We start from the raw sequence: 13,551 nt of genomic DNA, 5'->3' as shown, positions 1-13,551 counted from the left end.
AATTGATGTTTTTTTTCTGATGTTAAACCTAAGCTATGTTGTAAATAGTATGTTGTATGTTGTAAATAGTTGCAACAAGTACTTTCAGTAATGTATAGAACAGTTTGTTTAAATGTGTAAAAATGTATTTACAGGACAACAAAAATAAATGTATAGAATAATGTTTTGTGAAAAAACTATAAACTGCATTAAAAAATTAACAATGTACATAATTACTTCTCTTTTATTTACACATGTGAATATGCAAAACAAAAATACAAAATGTACAGAAAGTACTCTTTGTAGAAAGGGCTCATTTACAAATAAATTACACTACAAAAATGAATAATGTATTTAACTTATTAATTTCATTTTGAACCAAAAATAAACTACAGAAATTAGGTTGTTCCACTGACAATGTGACATTTAAAAAAAAGTCACATTGTCTTTTCCCACTGTTTTCTCTTGGCTAATAAATAATGTATTTGTTAAGCATTCTCTCAAGAAGAGAAAACAGTCTCTCCATTCTCTCCTTGCTCTCCTGTGCTCTTCTCTCCTCTGTCTCTCTCTTGATGTAAGAGAGAATTTGATGTCCTCCCTGAGTAGCTCCACTAGCTTCCACTCACTCCCTCACCTGTCCCAGGACACTTGCAATCCTAAGGCAGAGCAAATAAACCATGCCTGATAACAACAACAGCACAATGAATTTCAAAAATCTCTCTATTAACTCGCTTACTTTGTATTTTTTAAGTCTTTCCCCAGTAGGCTCATTTTCTCCAGAATAGTCCTAAAACAAGAGAAAATGGATTTGGTTAAAACATTTGTAGACATGACAGCACTACAAAAACACAACAAAAAGAAAGACTATTGCCTTATATAGTGGTCGTCTTATTGTTTGTGGGCTTTGTTTTTTTAAACCCTGACTTTTAACACTTGTTTCACTAGGTATTTGAGTAAATGAAAACACAATACTTACATTTGAATGTGAATTCCCCCACAAAACTGTAATCCTCCATGTTCTTTGAATATAAATTCCATCGTCATCTGCGCGCAAGTGATTCTGGGATATGGTAGGGTGTGAAGTGTCCATCAGGGTTGTGGCAGGTTGTGTTTGCGGAACGATGTATGTTATAGTAGCTGGGGTGGCCAGCCAAATTTCAGGGGGGGCCGGTGCCACCCCTGGCCACCACGTAGACACGCCCCTGCCTGGGAAATGGAGGGTGCACTGTTGCCAACTAATTTTCAGGGGTAGTTGCTAAAGGAAGGTCGATTTGTTGCTAAAAGTTGCTAAATGACGTTGTGATGTCATTGCGTGATGACGTCATTACGTAATCACAATGCAAAAATTGTCACTACATCTTTTATATGTTAATTTAGATTTGTTCGTAAAATAATATAAATGCATAATATAATGTTAAAATATAAATAACTTTATATACAACATTGAATTATTGAACACTTACACATTTTTGAAGGATTACAAGTTTTTTTTTATTAGCTAGTGAGCTAGTAAAACTACACATTCTGACCGATTAGTTTTAAGCAGTGTATTAGTAGTTGCAAATAGCAATAATTTAATTAACGTGATGTGTGTACTGCTAGGCATCTTTGGTTTCCTCTTTTTGTGAAATTTAGATGGAAAATGTGTGCCTTTTATTGTTCGAGTCACTTATCAAAAGTTGCTAAAAGTAGCCAAATAAAATGTAAAAATAGCTCAATTTGTTGCTAGGTGCTTTTGGAAGAAAAAGTTGCTAGGGTAGTCTGAAAAGTTGCTAAATTTAGCAACAAAATTGCTAAATTGGCAACACTGGGAGGGTGCATTTGAAGTCGCTTTCGAAATACGTCAGCCTTCGTCGCGCTGCGGTGACGCAATCTGCCTTGGAATGCGGTCTTCGGAGGGTGCATTCTGAATTGGGACAGCTTACGTCGTGACGCAATCGCACTTCAAATGCGCACTTTGGAGTCCGCACACTTCAGTTTGGTGCTGCGTCTCAATGTGCCTACTTATGGCTCTTTTCCACTGCATGGTACGGCTCGGTATGGTTCACTTCAGCACCTAGATGGCACTCTCATGTTGTCTATGCAGCGCTGCTGAAAAAGCCCTGTTGCTGAGAGAAAGACACACACAAGTGCTGCGTCTCAATGTGCCTACTTATACTACGCCCTTAAAGTATGTACTTTAAGAAAAAGTACACACTTTTGAATGTGTAGTAGAAGAAGAGTAAGCAAGCTTTGGGACATACTATCACGTCACACAATTGCGTCTTTAACGGACTGCTCTGTCGCCTAGTTACACGCACACCCTATCACTGTAAACTGGCCTGTTAATCTTCTTGTCACAGTTAACATCCACCACATTTCATTTCATTTAACATCCCACTGTATTGGAGAGAAAAGAAGTAGCATGTTGATCTGCCAGCCGTGAGTCTTTATGCGGAGAACTCCGCATATGTTTGCATAATGATGCATTTAAAAGTGAATGGCCAAACGGATGTTTATAAATGTTCACATTGTTGTTTCAGATGAAATATAACACAGATAAAATTAAATAAATATTTTTTACCAGGTTAAATGTTGATTATTAGTAACTCAAACCCCTTTTTGTAAACCTCTCTACATAACCGTCGATCGCGCGCATCCGCTACGTTTGTAGTTTTTCTAACGCATTTTATTCGTGTTTGTAGTTCTTGGCCGAATCCTTCGCCAAAAGGGCCCCAGATATCAGCCCAGTTGCAACCCCTATGGGCCCCACATAGGTGTGTTGGCTGGGTTACTGAGCCGTGCCGAGCCGAGTCGTACCACGCAGTGGGAAAGCGCCAAGAGTGTGCACGGATCCACACTTCAAAAATCGACCTGAAATAGTAGACCATGGGGGACTTTTGAATCCGTGTATCATTCGATCATTCGACCCCTGCTCTCGACAGACGGCACCCCAGGGTGACGCGGCACCCCGGTTGGGAAACACTGCGGTTGGGAAACACTGGTCTAGATCTTTCACCAGTTCTTTCTTCTGTGTAGACCATCGGTTCTTAAAGTGATAGGGGGTCCGCAAAATAATTTTCTTTAGCCTAAAGTATTTCCAGACCGTAAAGTCGCTTTTTTTTCTCTCTCTACGGCTCTGGGTTTGATCTTCGGCTGACCAATCAGCAGAAAGGGGCGTTTAATTCCCGCCCATGTGTAGAAATCGAATATTCAAGCTGTTTATTCATTTTTCCACCCATGAACGAAAAACGAAAATTTAAGCTGAATTCTCGTTTTTCGTTTTTTGGAAAAAAAAAAAAAAAAAAACGAAAAAGGAGCCGTTTTCTAATTGTTCTACTTTCAATATTAAATAAAAAAACAAATGATACACGGATTCTTTTGGCATACTGTTTTCAACATACTATGCTTTGGGACACACTTATTCTAATCTCACATACTAGGATGGATAGTATGAACACTGAGACGCAGCGCACGACAGCCTTCATCGCGCCGCTGTGACGCAATCGCACTTCAAATGCGCCCTTCGGAGTCCGTGCACTTCACTTTGGCACACAGCTCTCGTTTTGTGAGCGACTTCAAACGATTCATTGAAAAGATCCGACTCAGTAAGGTGATACATTCACGATTCGGACATTGCTAACTTAAACTGGAAGCAGCTTGTTCAACGTTGTTCGGCATTATCAGTTATGGAGGTCATTGGTCCTGATAGTGATTGGAGGAGCCCAGCCTTTCGACAGAAAGTAGTGGCTCAAATGTGAGTATACAAATATTTTTTGTGTATGTTTTATATTAGCGCATTCTGGAAATAACAGCTAGCTAGTTAGCTGCTAACTAACGGATGCTCGGATATGTTACCAGCACATCTGTTAAACAGTCGAAATCTTCATTAATAGACTGTATGTGTATTTATATATGGTATCGATCTGATCATGGTATTATGTTCCTTTAATGAGATGACATTTTTTGAGGTTGTCTGGAGCATGTTTAGCTATGCGGCTAGCTAATATAAAGTTAGCCTCATTAAATATTAGTACAAATATGTAACGTTACAAGCAAAACAGTCTGCAGATATAAATACTGTTCAACATGTTGTGTGCAAAAGAAAACAACTTTTAAGATATTTACTCAGTCTTTCTGATAATAAGCTGATCGTAATAAGCTTTTCTAATAGTCTCGGGGCAGTCGTGGCCTAATGGTTAGAGAGTCGGACTTGTGACCCAATGGTCGCGGTTTCGAGTCTCGGTACCGGCAGGGATTGTAGGTGTAGATTATAGGCTTTGCAATGATTTGTATCGTGAAAAGCGCTATACAAATCAAATTGAATTGAATTTCTATAGTGTTCCATTTATGAAATCCATTTATTTCATACTATGGAAGTCCATGGCTACTATCAAATGTCAGGTTGCCAACATTCTTCAAAATAACATTTCTTTCAGCTGAAAGAAAATCATACAGGTTTGGAACAAGTAAATTTTAAGGGTTAGAATTTTTTTTTGGCTGAGCTATACCTATAAGTTTATAATTATTATTTTATTGCAACATGTTACATTCATAAATACAGCTAAATATGTTGATAATATATTTAATTTCTTTGAAGAACTTCAAAGCTTGTAAGACTATTCTATGTAGTAGTACTTCTAAGATAACAATACACTTAATTTCAGAATTCATGTATTGAAATCTCTAATAGAATGTTTTATCTTTTTGCTAGTAAATGTTTAATTGTTGCAATAACTGAATGGAAAACAGCTCTTCTAATAGTGCTCATGTTCTTGATATTTCTTAAATGATTGATAGTCAGTAAACAATAGGTAACATTTCTTATTTGTCATGCATCAGTTGTGATAAAACAGACTTCTGCTTTATTATATTGCAGAGATGAAGCCATGAGAAAAGCAGGAACTGCTCACACAAAGTCCAGTACTGACATGGAAAACCATGTTTTTATCAAGGCAAAGACCAGAGTAAGTGTTACTTTTAAATGTGCATGCTACACTCCAAGAGTACAGACTTGTTAGTATGAGATTGTTAAAAGTGCAATAAATATACTATCCTTTTTTCAACAGGAGGAGTATTTGTCTTTAGTTGCGAGACTGATAATTCATTTTAGAGACATTCGTAAGTAGCCAATATACTATGTTTTCATTGTTAACTTTTTTTTCTTTTAGTTGTGATGTTTGTATGTGTACTGTATATTAATCAGTTTGTTTTTCATTGCAGATAAAAAGTCACAAGGTGGGCCTGGTAAATTTAAAGAGCTATTTTAAATCTTCTTATGTCCACTATTAAACTGTAAGAATTCATTTTCTGCCAAATTTTTAAATTTATGTTTATTTTTAGACCCCATGAATGCCCTGCAAATTATACCAGGAGTGGGTGGAGGTGGTCCTGGAGTTATTGGCATTGGACCACGGCCCCCTGGTGCACAAATGGGTGGTATGGGGCAAATGCAAATGCAAATGGGTCAACATGCCATGCAGGGAGTAGCGGGAGGCCAGCAGGCTGGTAAGTTCAATAGCTGTCAGCTGATTGGAGAAATTGTGTTTAATAATCTTATTATTAATTCCCATACATTGCCTGTGATGCAATATCAATCTCAGCAGGGGCTGCCGGGCAGATGCCGATGATGCAGCAGCAGCAGCAACAGCAGCCGTCCATTCAGTTTCAGCAGTTCCAGTCTCAGCAACAGGCAGCCATGCAGCCTCAGCAGCCAGCAGCTATGCAGACTGCCATGCAATTCCAACAGATAAGGCAGCACCATCAGAATCCACAAATGCAGCATCAAAATCAACAACAGCAGCAGGTGCAGAATCAGCAGCAACAACAGAACCAGGTAATGGAGAATGGAAAGATTAATGTGATGATTGTTTGAATACTGCATGAGTGTCTTTTGAATTAAAGGGTTCGTTTACGTAAAACAGAAAATTCTCTAATAATTTGTCATAATTGTACAACTTATTCCAAGTCATCTGTAACCATAGTTACGTGTGTATGTATATATTTATTTATTTATTTATTTATTTATTTATTTTTATTTATTTATATATTTATTTGATGAAAATGAAAATTTAAAGGGGTCCTATTATGTGTTTTCACTTTTTCAACTTTAGTTAGTCTGTAATGTTGCTGTTTGAGCATAAAAAAGATCTACAAAGTTACAAAGCTCAAAGTCCACTTCAAAAGGAGATATTTTATTGAACAGAAATCACTTTTGAAAAACTACAACGAACGACTCGTTTGGACTACAACGCATATTTTCCGGGATTTGTGATATCTCGAATATCGATGAATGGGACGAGACCTGGTTGAGCTGCACTAGACAAGGCAACAAGTGTTATCATGTCGGAGACACGCTAGCTTTCCCAAGGCAGACGAACTTAGAGTGGTTACAATCATCCAGGTTTAAATCGCGCTCAAATTGACTTGATTTTGAGCAATATTTACACTGAAGCTCGCAGGTGGCTATGGTAAGGGGCGTGACATTTCCCGACCAGGCGCCGAGTGGAGCCAATCACAACACTCACTGGCGCCGTTCATGCCAGACTGGGGAGAGAGGTGTTGTAATAATGTAAAATATGTGAAAAATGTGTTTTTTGAACAACCTATTATGAGAGCCTGTTCTGGTACACCCCCCAAAACAAAATTTAAGACTTTGTAAAAGAGCATAATAGGACCCCTTTAAATCAGTAATCACTGATAATTTCCCCTCTTTTGGGAGAAATACATTTAAGATCTAGTCTAATAATCTGTGAAAACTAGGGCTGGGTTGATGATATTGATTAATTAGTATTAACGGATCTTAATTTTGATAAACCGATTTTCAGATGAACCGTCTATGCTGTTTTCTGTTGATGCGTGAAAAGAACTTCACTAAACACTTTTTGTAGCACACCTGCCATCCAGTAATCAGTTTTTTTTTTCAATCGGTACTCAAATAAAAAACTGAGTTGAATAAAAACATTTAAATGGTACATAAGGCAGTATATCAACTTTTTAATGATAAAGTTTTATTTCTACTTCAGTTTCTTGTTGAAATATAATGATTTAAATAATGGCTAACTTGTTTTATTTAATTTGTTTAAATAAATGAAAACATCACTAGCTGGTTAAGTAAATGTGTGCAATTTAAATGTTTTTGTACAACTCTGTTTTTTTTTTTAGTATTGATGATTATATATAAATATCAGTGGGGTTATGTGCAACAAACTTCCATATTCTGTAAAACAGGACGTTTGATTTTGGAGGGTGTTGTTATTTTAACCTTTAATATTGTAGTAATATACCAAATCTCATGATTCCCTGTATAGTGTATGCTATTAGTAGAGAGATCTGAATTGAATCAAGAGTTTATGAATTGGAATCAAATGGATTAATATTATCTGTCAATACCCAGCCCTAGTGGAAACCGAGTTCCTTTGGTGATTTCATTTCTCATTTATTTATTTTTGTTTTAATGGCTTTGACTCCAGTTGCACCAAACAAGAATGCAGCAGCAGCAGTTAGCACAAATGCAGCAACTGCAACAACACCACCAGCAGCAGCAGCAGCAGCAGCAACTGCACCAACAACAGGTCCATGCTCAGGCTCAGGCTCAGGCTCAGGCTCAGGCCCAGGCTCAGGCCCAGGCTCAAGCCCAGGCTCAGGCTCAAGCCCAGGCCCAAATGCAGCAGCAGCAACAGCACCTTCAAGCCCAGGTTCAGGCTCAGGTCCAAGCTCAAGGTCAAGCCCAGGTACAGGCTCAGGGAGTGGCAGGTCAGATGCCCCCTCACTCACAGCAGCAGCAAGTCATGGTGCCCCAGTCATTAGCACAAATGGTTCCCGGACAGCATCAACCCATCAGCTCACTCAGCCAACAACAGCAGCAACATCTGAAACTCCAGCAGGTAATGCAGGTAAACTCAACTGCCATAGCAGAATGCAATCATAATGCAAAATGATTGATAATAAACACTTTTTGATTATTGACATCTGTCTTGATTGATGTGGTCAGATGAGATGCATATTATACCTTGTAGTCTCAGTGTCTTTTTATACCTTCCTGTTTGCTTGCGTTTATACAAGCAGGCAAGAGTATTGCAGCAGCAGCAGCAACAACAACAACAACAACAAAAGCAGCAGCAACAGCAGCAGGTTCAACAGGTCCAGCAGGCAGGCCAGCTCAGCGCAGTCCCTGGCCAGGTAAGCCCAGTGCAAGCCGTGGTGAGGATTGAGATAAGAGACTGAGCGTGGTGGAGTGATTGCATGCAACCAAAATCAACACTTGAATTTCTTTTGGATGTCAAAACTCTTTATTCCTTGCCTGGTGATGGGCCGTAGTGTAATGCACATGTCCTATTAACAACAGAAGGATTATACATCAATATTATTTTTGTCAACAAGAGGTTAAGTTGTGGGCCACAGTGGTGAGCTTCATTATTCTCTGGTCTATATATATATTAGATGACATTAAAATACTCTTTAAGCATCACAGTGCAGCCCTCAAAAACTAATGAATTGTAATTTTAAAGCTTTACCAATTTTTGCCACTACCCTTCAAACCACTAGAATTTACCCAAAAACTCAAGAAGTTTTTAATAATTTAAAATTAAAATACTAATAAATAATATTTAGTTTCGCCTTTTCTTTTATTCTTTTAATATGAATATATAAAATCATTTTTATAAACTTAATTTGATGTGGACATCAAAATGGGATGTCTCATCTTTGACCCCTATATATATATATATATATATATATATATATATATGTGTCTGTATGTATGTGTGCATGTGTGTAAAATATACAGGTTGATACTGATTCTGAAAAAAATCTCACTGCTTGAAAGGGTAGTTAGTTCTACAGCTAATCTTACTTAATAAATGTCCCAACACTTCTTGCTACAAATGCGTTCTGGAGGATATTTATGCTATTTTTGTTAGCACTTGCCATTAGCAGGTATATATATATATATATATATAAATAAGCTAAACTAGTGGCCTGTCTTACTTTCTCAAACACATTTAGTCAGATCTCTCCCTCAAGGGTAACCCTCCCATCTGTGAGCATTCGGCGGATGATAACATTTTGCTTCATGTTGCTTTCATTCACCTTGTCCCATATGTGTGGCCATAGTTTATTCTAAATCAAGAGATGGAAATCTGTATTCTATTGCAGAGCTGTGAAATCCAACAGAGCAGTCAGTTTGTTTGAGTAGCGTTAGTTTTAAATCTCATTTGCATTTTGTGTGTATGTGCAGCTAACAGCCTGACTGCATGCTTGCTATTTTGAGCCCACAAGCACTTTCTGCATGCACCTGACAAGAAATGCATTCCTTTTTAGGTTAGCCTACACAAAGCTGTGTAAATAGTTTGCAATGATTGGTAACATACTCTAATATTGTCCTTTGGGCCTTTTAAAGGATTTTCTAAATATATTTGAAGGACGGTATTGATAGTTGCATAGCAACCACACGTCGTTTGACCGCTCTGAAAGCCATTAGATGGCAAGCTCAACTACAGCTTTAATTTACAGTCAAAAGGCTTGTTGTTGGAGATGCATAAGGACCCATTGCATCTTTTCTTGCCTTGCATGGTTCTGGTACATGAAAAGATGGCATGAAATCCATTGGCCTGTGGCTTGCCTGGTCTTGACAACCAGTGTTGTTAAAGGAACATTCCAGGTTCAATATAATCTAAGCTCAATTGGCATCATTTTGGTTATCACAAAAAATAATTTCAACTAGTTATCGTGAGCCTTTTACAGCAAAAGTAAATGTGGGCCTTTTTTGGAGTATTTAAAAGCAAAAATGTGAAACCTATAATTCTGTGAAAGCACTTAAATTAATTATTCTGTTAAAACCTGTGTTATTTGAGCTGTAAAGTTATTCTTGTCGTTTTTACAACCATTTTAGGTGTTACTTTTCTGGGTAAAGTTACACCTAAACATAAGCAAGCAACTTTTTTTCACACTATGTTAATATCTTACATTTGGCTTTAGTATTGTAATCGATTGGCCCCATTCACTTCTGTTGTAAGTCAAAAATAAATTTTTGTAGTCACAAATGCTGTCAATTGAGCTTAACTTGTATTGAAGCCAGGATATTCTTTTACATGTTCGAGAGAAATGAGAGGAAGCTCACTGCCACATCTTTATTTCTGGAGAGCCTTGTTTTGCATAATTGAATGTGACAGTATGTGCATCTGTGCTTGCAGACCTGTCGAATCTGTTTCTGTTTGCATTCTTGCATGTGCTTCCTCATGTCCGCTGATGCACTGCATTTATTGTTTTGCTTGTGACATGTCTGTTGTCCCCTCTGTCCTCCTCAAAGATGATGCCCCGTCCTGGGATGCAAATTCCACCCCGGTTGCCCCGCGCCACCCCGAACTCTGCCATTCCTCAAAACCCCGTTGCCATTGGAGGACAGCAAATGCCACAGGTATTTACCGTAGGGCTGAGTGCTGGGTGTCAGCGCTGCAACCCAGTGGGTGCGTACATCTGTGGCTTTCCACTAGAGCGAAGGCTGTCCATAATCCACACTCATCTGCCTCTCTTTACCCCCCACTAGTTTCACAATCAGAAACAATTAGTCAGAAATGACCCAGAAGCACTTAGGCAGTGTAAAATTTAAATGAAAAGTGTGTGGCACAGGTAAGTGGACTGGAGTTTGTTATTCTCTCAAAGTGACATGCTAGGAAGCTAATAGGAAGCAACCATCTACTGGTTATATAGCGCCATCTACTGGTGCTGTACAGTCAAAGCAAGCTGATCTTGACCGCATGCATGTCTGTTATCTCTAGATAACTGGCTTCACCAGTGCAGTGCCAGCTTTCCTCCACTCGTGTGGTTACTTTGAACCTGTTTTCATTTAACTTCTCTCCAAAGGGTCAGCAAATGATGTCATCACCCTCCCCAGTTCAGGTGCAGACGCCCCAGCCGATGCCACCTCCCTCCCAGCCTCAACCGTCCCCCCAGCCTCCTTCCTCTCAGCCCAACTCTGTCGGGTATACTGAAATAGTTTAGTTTTTCTACTATTTATTGACAACTACAAATGGTTAAGTAAACCTTTTTCCTTCCAGCTCTGGTCCGACCCCTTCTCCGGGAGGTTTCCAACCCAGTCCCTCTCCTCAGCCATCCCATAGTCCTGCATCTTCACGCACCCCCCAGAGTTACCCCCTGCAGGTACCTTCCCCTGGACCCCTCAACACACCAGGTACAGAACAGCTTTCTTGTTATATTTCTTGTAAAAAAAAATTTTGATTCAGAATAATGATTCATTATTGGGATGAAATATACACACACACACACAATATATATATAATATTATATATTAGTTGATATAATAATAAAATAGTAATAATATAATAATAATAATAATAATATAATAATTATTGTGCATACTTGTTTTTTTACATTTTGACTTTATATTTCCTTCATCTATTTCTCACTAAGTCCATGTCCACACGTACACGGGTATTTTTATAAACTGAGTTTTTCCTTCTTCCGTTTTTAAAAAAATCTCTGTCCACATGAAAACGCAAACGCATGCTATGAAGCACTGTCAAGAGCCTGCCAAACCAACAGGTGGCGATGTAATCTCAACCGTAAAGCCATGTTGGCCAATCAGAAGCCTGAAAAAGTCTCCAGTAGGCGGATATAACAGCGCATGCTCTGATGTCACAAGCCAAAAACTCCGGAGTTTTTGAAAATCTTCACCCTGGCAGGCGTTTTCAAAAATGTTCGGTTTCAGTGAACTGGTGCTGCGTTTGCGTGTGGACGAACGGCCAAACCGCATAGAAAAAGCTGCGATTGTAAAAATAACCGCGTTCGTGTGGACAGGGCCTTAAAGTTAATCTTTAAAAACTGATCAATTTAATAACACTCTTAAATGTAATTTTTTTTAGCAAATCTCAAAGTGAAACTTCACATTATAATTTTGTGATGCCTAAATTCAGTTGTAGCATTTAAAATGAATGATTTTAGTTTTTATTATTTTTTTCTTCAAGTAAACATTTTTGCCATTTATTGGTTATCGGCCATGACATAAAAATAATTATCTGCTTATCAGAGATGGCCAGAATTTTAATTTTGTTGCGACCATAATTATTTGATTGATTTTTCGGATTACAGGCAATCCAGGCTCAGTGATGAGCCCAGCGGGGGCCTCACAATCTGAGGACCAGCTTTACATGGACAAACTGAAGCAGCTGTCAAAATATATTGAGCCACTACGCAGGATGATTAACAAAATAGACAAAAATGAAGGTACTGGAGTCTTTTTCTCTTGATGCTGATTTTTTTTTTCTCCCCCATTTGATCTTAAAGATCATGGTTTATGTTTGGTCTTTACAGATAGGAAGAAGGATTTGAGCAAAATGAAAAGTTTGCTCAATATTTTGACTGACCCCAACACAAGGTAAGAAAGCAGACATGTTGAACATTGTCTCAGTGTCAGATCTTTGGCTTGTGGTTAAGGTTATTGCTGTCCTCCACTAGATGTCCACTTAAAACATTACAGAAGTGTGAAATAGCATTGGAGAAACTAAAGAATGACATGGCAGTGGTAAGTAACTTTCATTTCAAGATAGGGAGTCAAAGTTAAGTTGCATTGTTCAGCCAGTTTCTACAATGATGACTGACTTTGGTTTGCAGCCGACTCCTCCCCCTCCTCCAGTGCCCTGTACTAAAAAGCAATACCTATGCCAGCCGCTGCTGGATGCTGTCTTGGCCAACATCCGCTCCCCAGTTTTCAACCATTCACTTTACCGCACGTTTGCTCCTGCTATGACAGCAATTCATGGACCCCCAATCACGTAAGATCAACAGCCGAAAAAAATATATATTTTCTCTCATTTATGTCAGTTATCTTCCTCAGTGAATCATCAGTGCATTGCTTTTGTGGTATATAATGAACAGTACCTTTCAGATGTTTTTGAACGTTTCTTTTATTTCATAAAAAAAACAGAAAAACGGCAATATTGTGAAATTATTATTACAATTTAAAATAACTTCCATTTCGCTATATTTTGAAATGTAATTTATTGCTTTGACAAAGCTGAATTTTCACTAGTCTTCAGTGTCACATGATCCTTCAGAAATGATTCTAATATGCTGATTTGATGCTTGAGAAACATTTCTTATTATTATCATTCATGTTGAAAGCAGTTGAGTTTTGTATTATTTTTGTATAAACTGATTTTTAAGTATTCCTTTTAAAGTTTTTATTCAAAGAATCCTTATAAAACCTTAAAGAACAGCATTTAGCTGAAATAGAAATCTTTTGTAACACTGTAAATGTCTTTACTGTCACTTGATAAAATGTGTCATTGCTGAATGAAAGTATAATAATCTTAATGATCAAAAACTTTTGAATGATAATGTCTATTATAAATTTCTCGTTATAAAATTGCTCTCATACTAGGTTGTTCGAAAAACACATTATTTTTCACATATTTGAATACATTATTACAACACCTCTCTCCCCAGTCTGGCATGAATGGCTCGAATAGTTCCTGTATCAAATGAAGGCCCGCCTTCTGAAATACGAAATGTGCTGTGATTGGTTAGCTGGGCCAGTGTGTGCTGTGATTGGCTCCACTCGGCCCCTGGTCGGGA

At 38.1% G+C, this 13,551-nt stretch overlaps 2 protein-coding genes across 10 annotated transcripts in view; one reads left to right on the top strand and one right to left on the bottom strand.

Annotated features, from left to right (window-relative positions):
* Window positions 1–3,425: 3,425 nt before the first annotated feature.
* On the top strand, window positions 3,426–12,788 carry LOC107685265 (mediator of RNA polymerase II transcription subunit 15-like). 9 transcript variants are annotated; one of them, XM_016481792.1, is made up of 16 exons: window positions 3,432–3,715; window positions 4,838–4,925; window positions 5,028–5,079; window positions 5,182–5,205; window positions 5,302–5,466; window positions 5,562–5,794; window positions 7,431–7,550; window positions 7,587–7,853; window positions 8,023–8,139; window positions 10,268–10,375; window positions 10,822–10,940; window positions 11,016–11,149; window positions 12,067–12,201; window positions 12,289–12,352; window positions 12,433–12,499; window positions 12,589–12,787. In XM_016481792.1, the coding sequence occupies exons 1-16, from the start codon at window positions 3,648–3,650 to the stop codon at window positions 12,751–12,753; spliced, it is 1,926 nt and encodes a 641-aa protein (XP_016337278.1). In that variant the 5' UTR covers window positions 3,432–3,647; the 3' UTR covers window positions 12,754–12,787. The 9 variants fall into 9 exon arrangements, with proteins under 9 accessions (XP_016337279.1, XP_016337273.1, XP_016337278.1 ...); XM_016481791.1 differs by having other exon boundaries at window positions 7,431–7,556; XM_016481787.1 differs by having other exon boundaries at window positions 3,430–3,715; window positions 5,565–5,794; window positions 7,431–7,853; window positions 12,589–12,788.
* Window positions 12,789–13,172: 384 nt separating this feature from the next.
* Window positions 13,173–13,551, bottom strand: part of ccdc74b (coiled-coil domain containing 74B) — a 5,663-nt gene continuing 5,284 nt past the window's right edge. The window contains exon 8 of the mRNA XM_016481795.1: window positions 13,173–13,181. Coding sequence (XP_016337281.1) covers window positions 13,173–13,181 — 9 coding nt within the window. The remainder of the gene's footprint in view (window positions 13,182–13,551) is intronic.

The sequence above is a fragment of the Sinocyclocheilus anshuiensis genome, unplaced genomic scaffold (assembly GCF_001515605.1).
Source record: "Sinocyclocheilus anshuiensis isolate Anshui unplaced genomic scaffold, SAMN03320099.WGS_v1.1 scaffold950, whole genome shotgun sequence".
Classification (NCBI taxonomy): Eukaryota; Metazoa; Chordata; class Actinopteri; order Cypriniformes; family Cyprinidae; genus Sinocyclocheilus; species Sinocyclocheilus anshuiensis.
The sequence above is the reverse complement of the archived record's forward strand: the minus strand, read 5'-3'. Positions and strand labels throughout refer to the sequence as shown.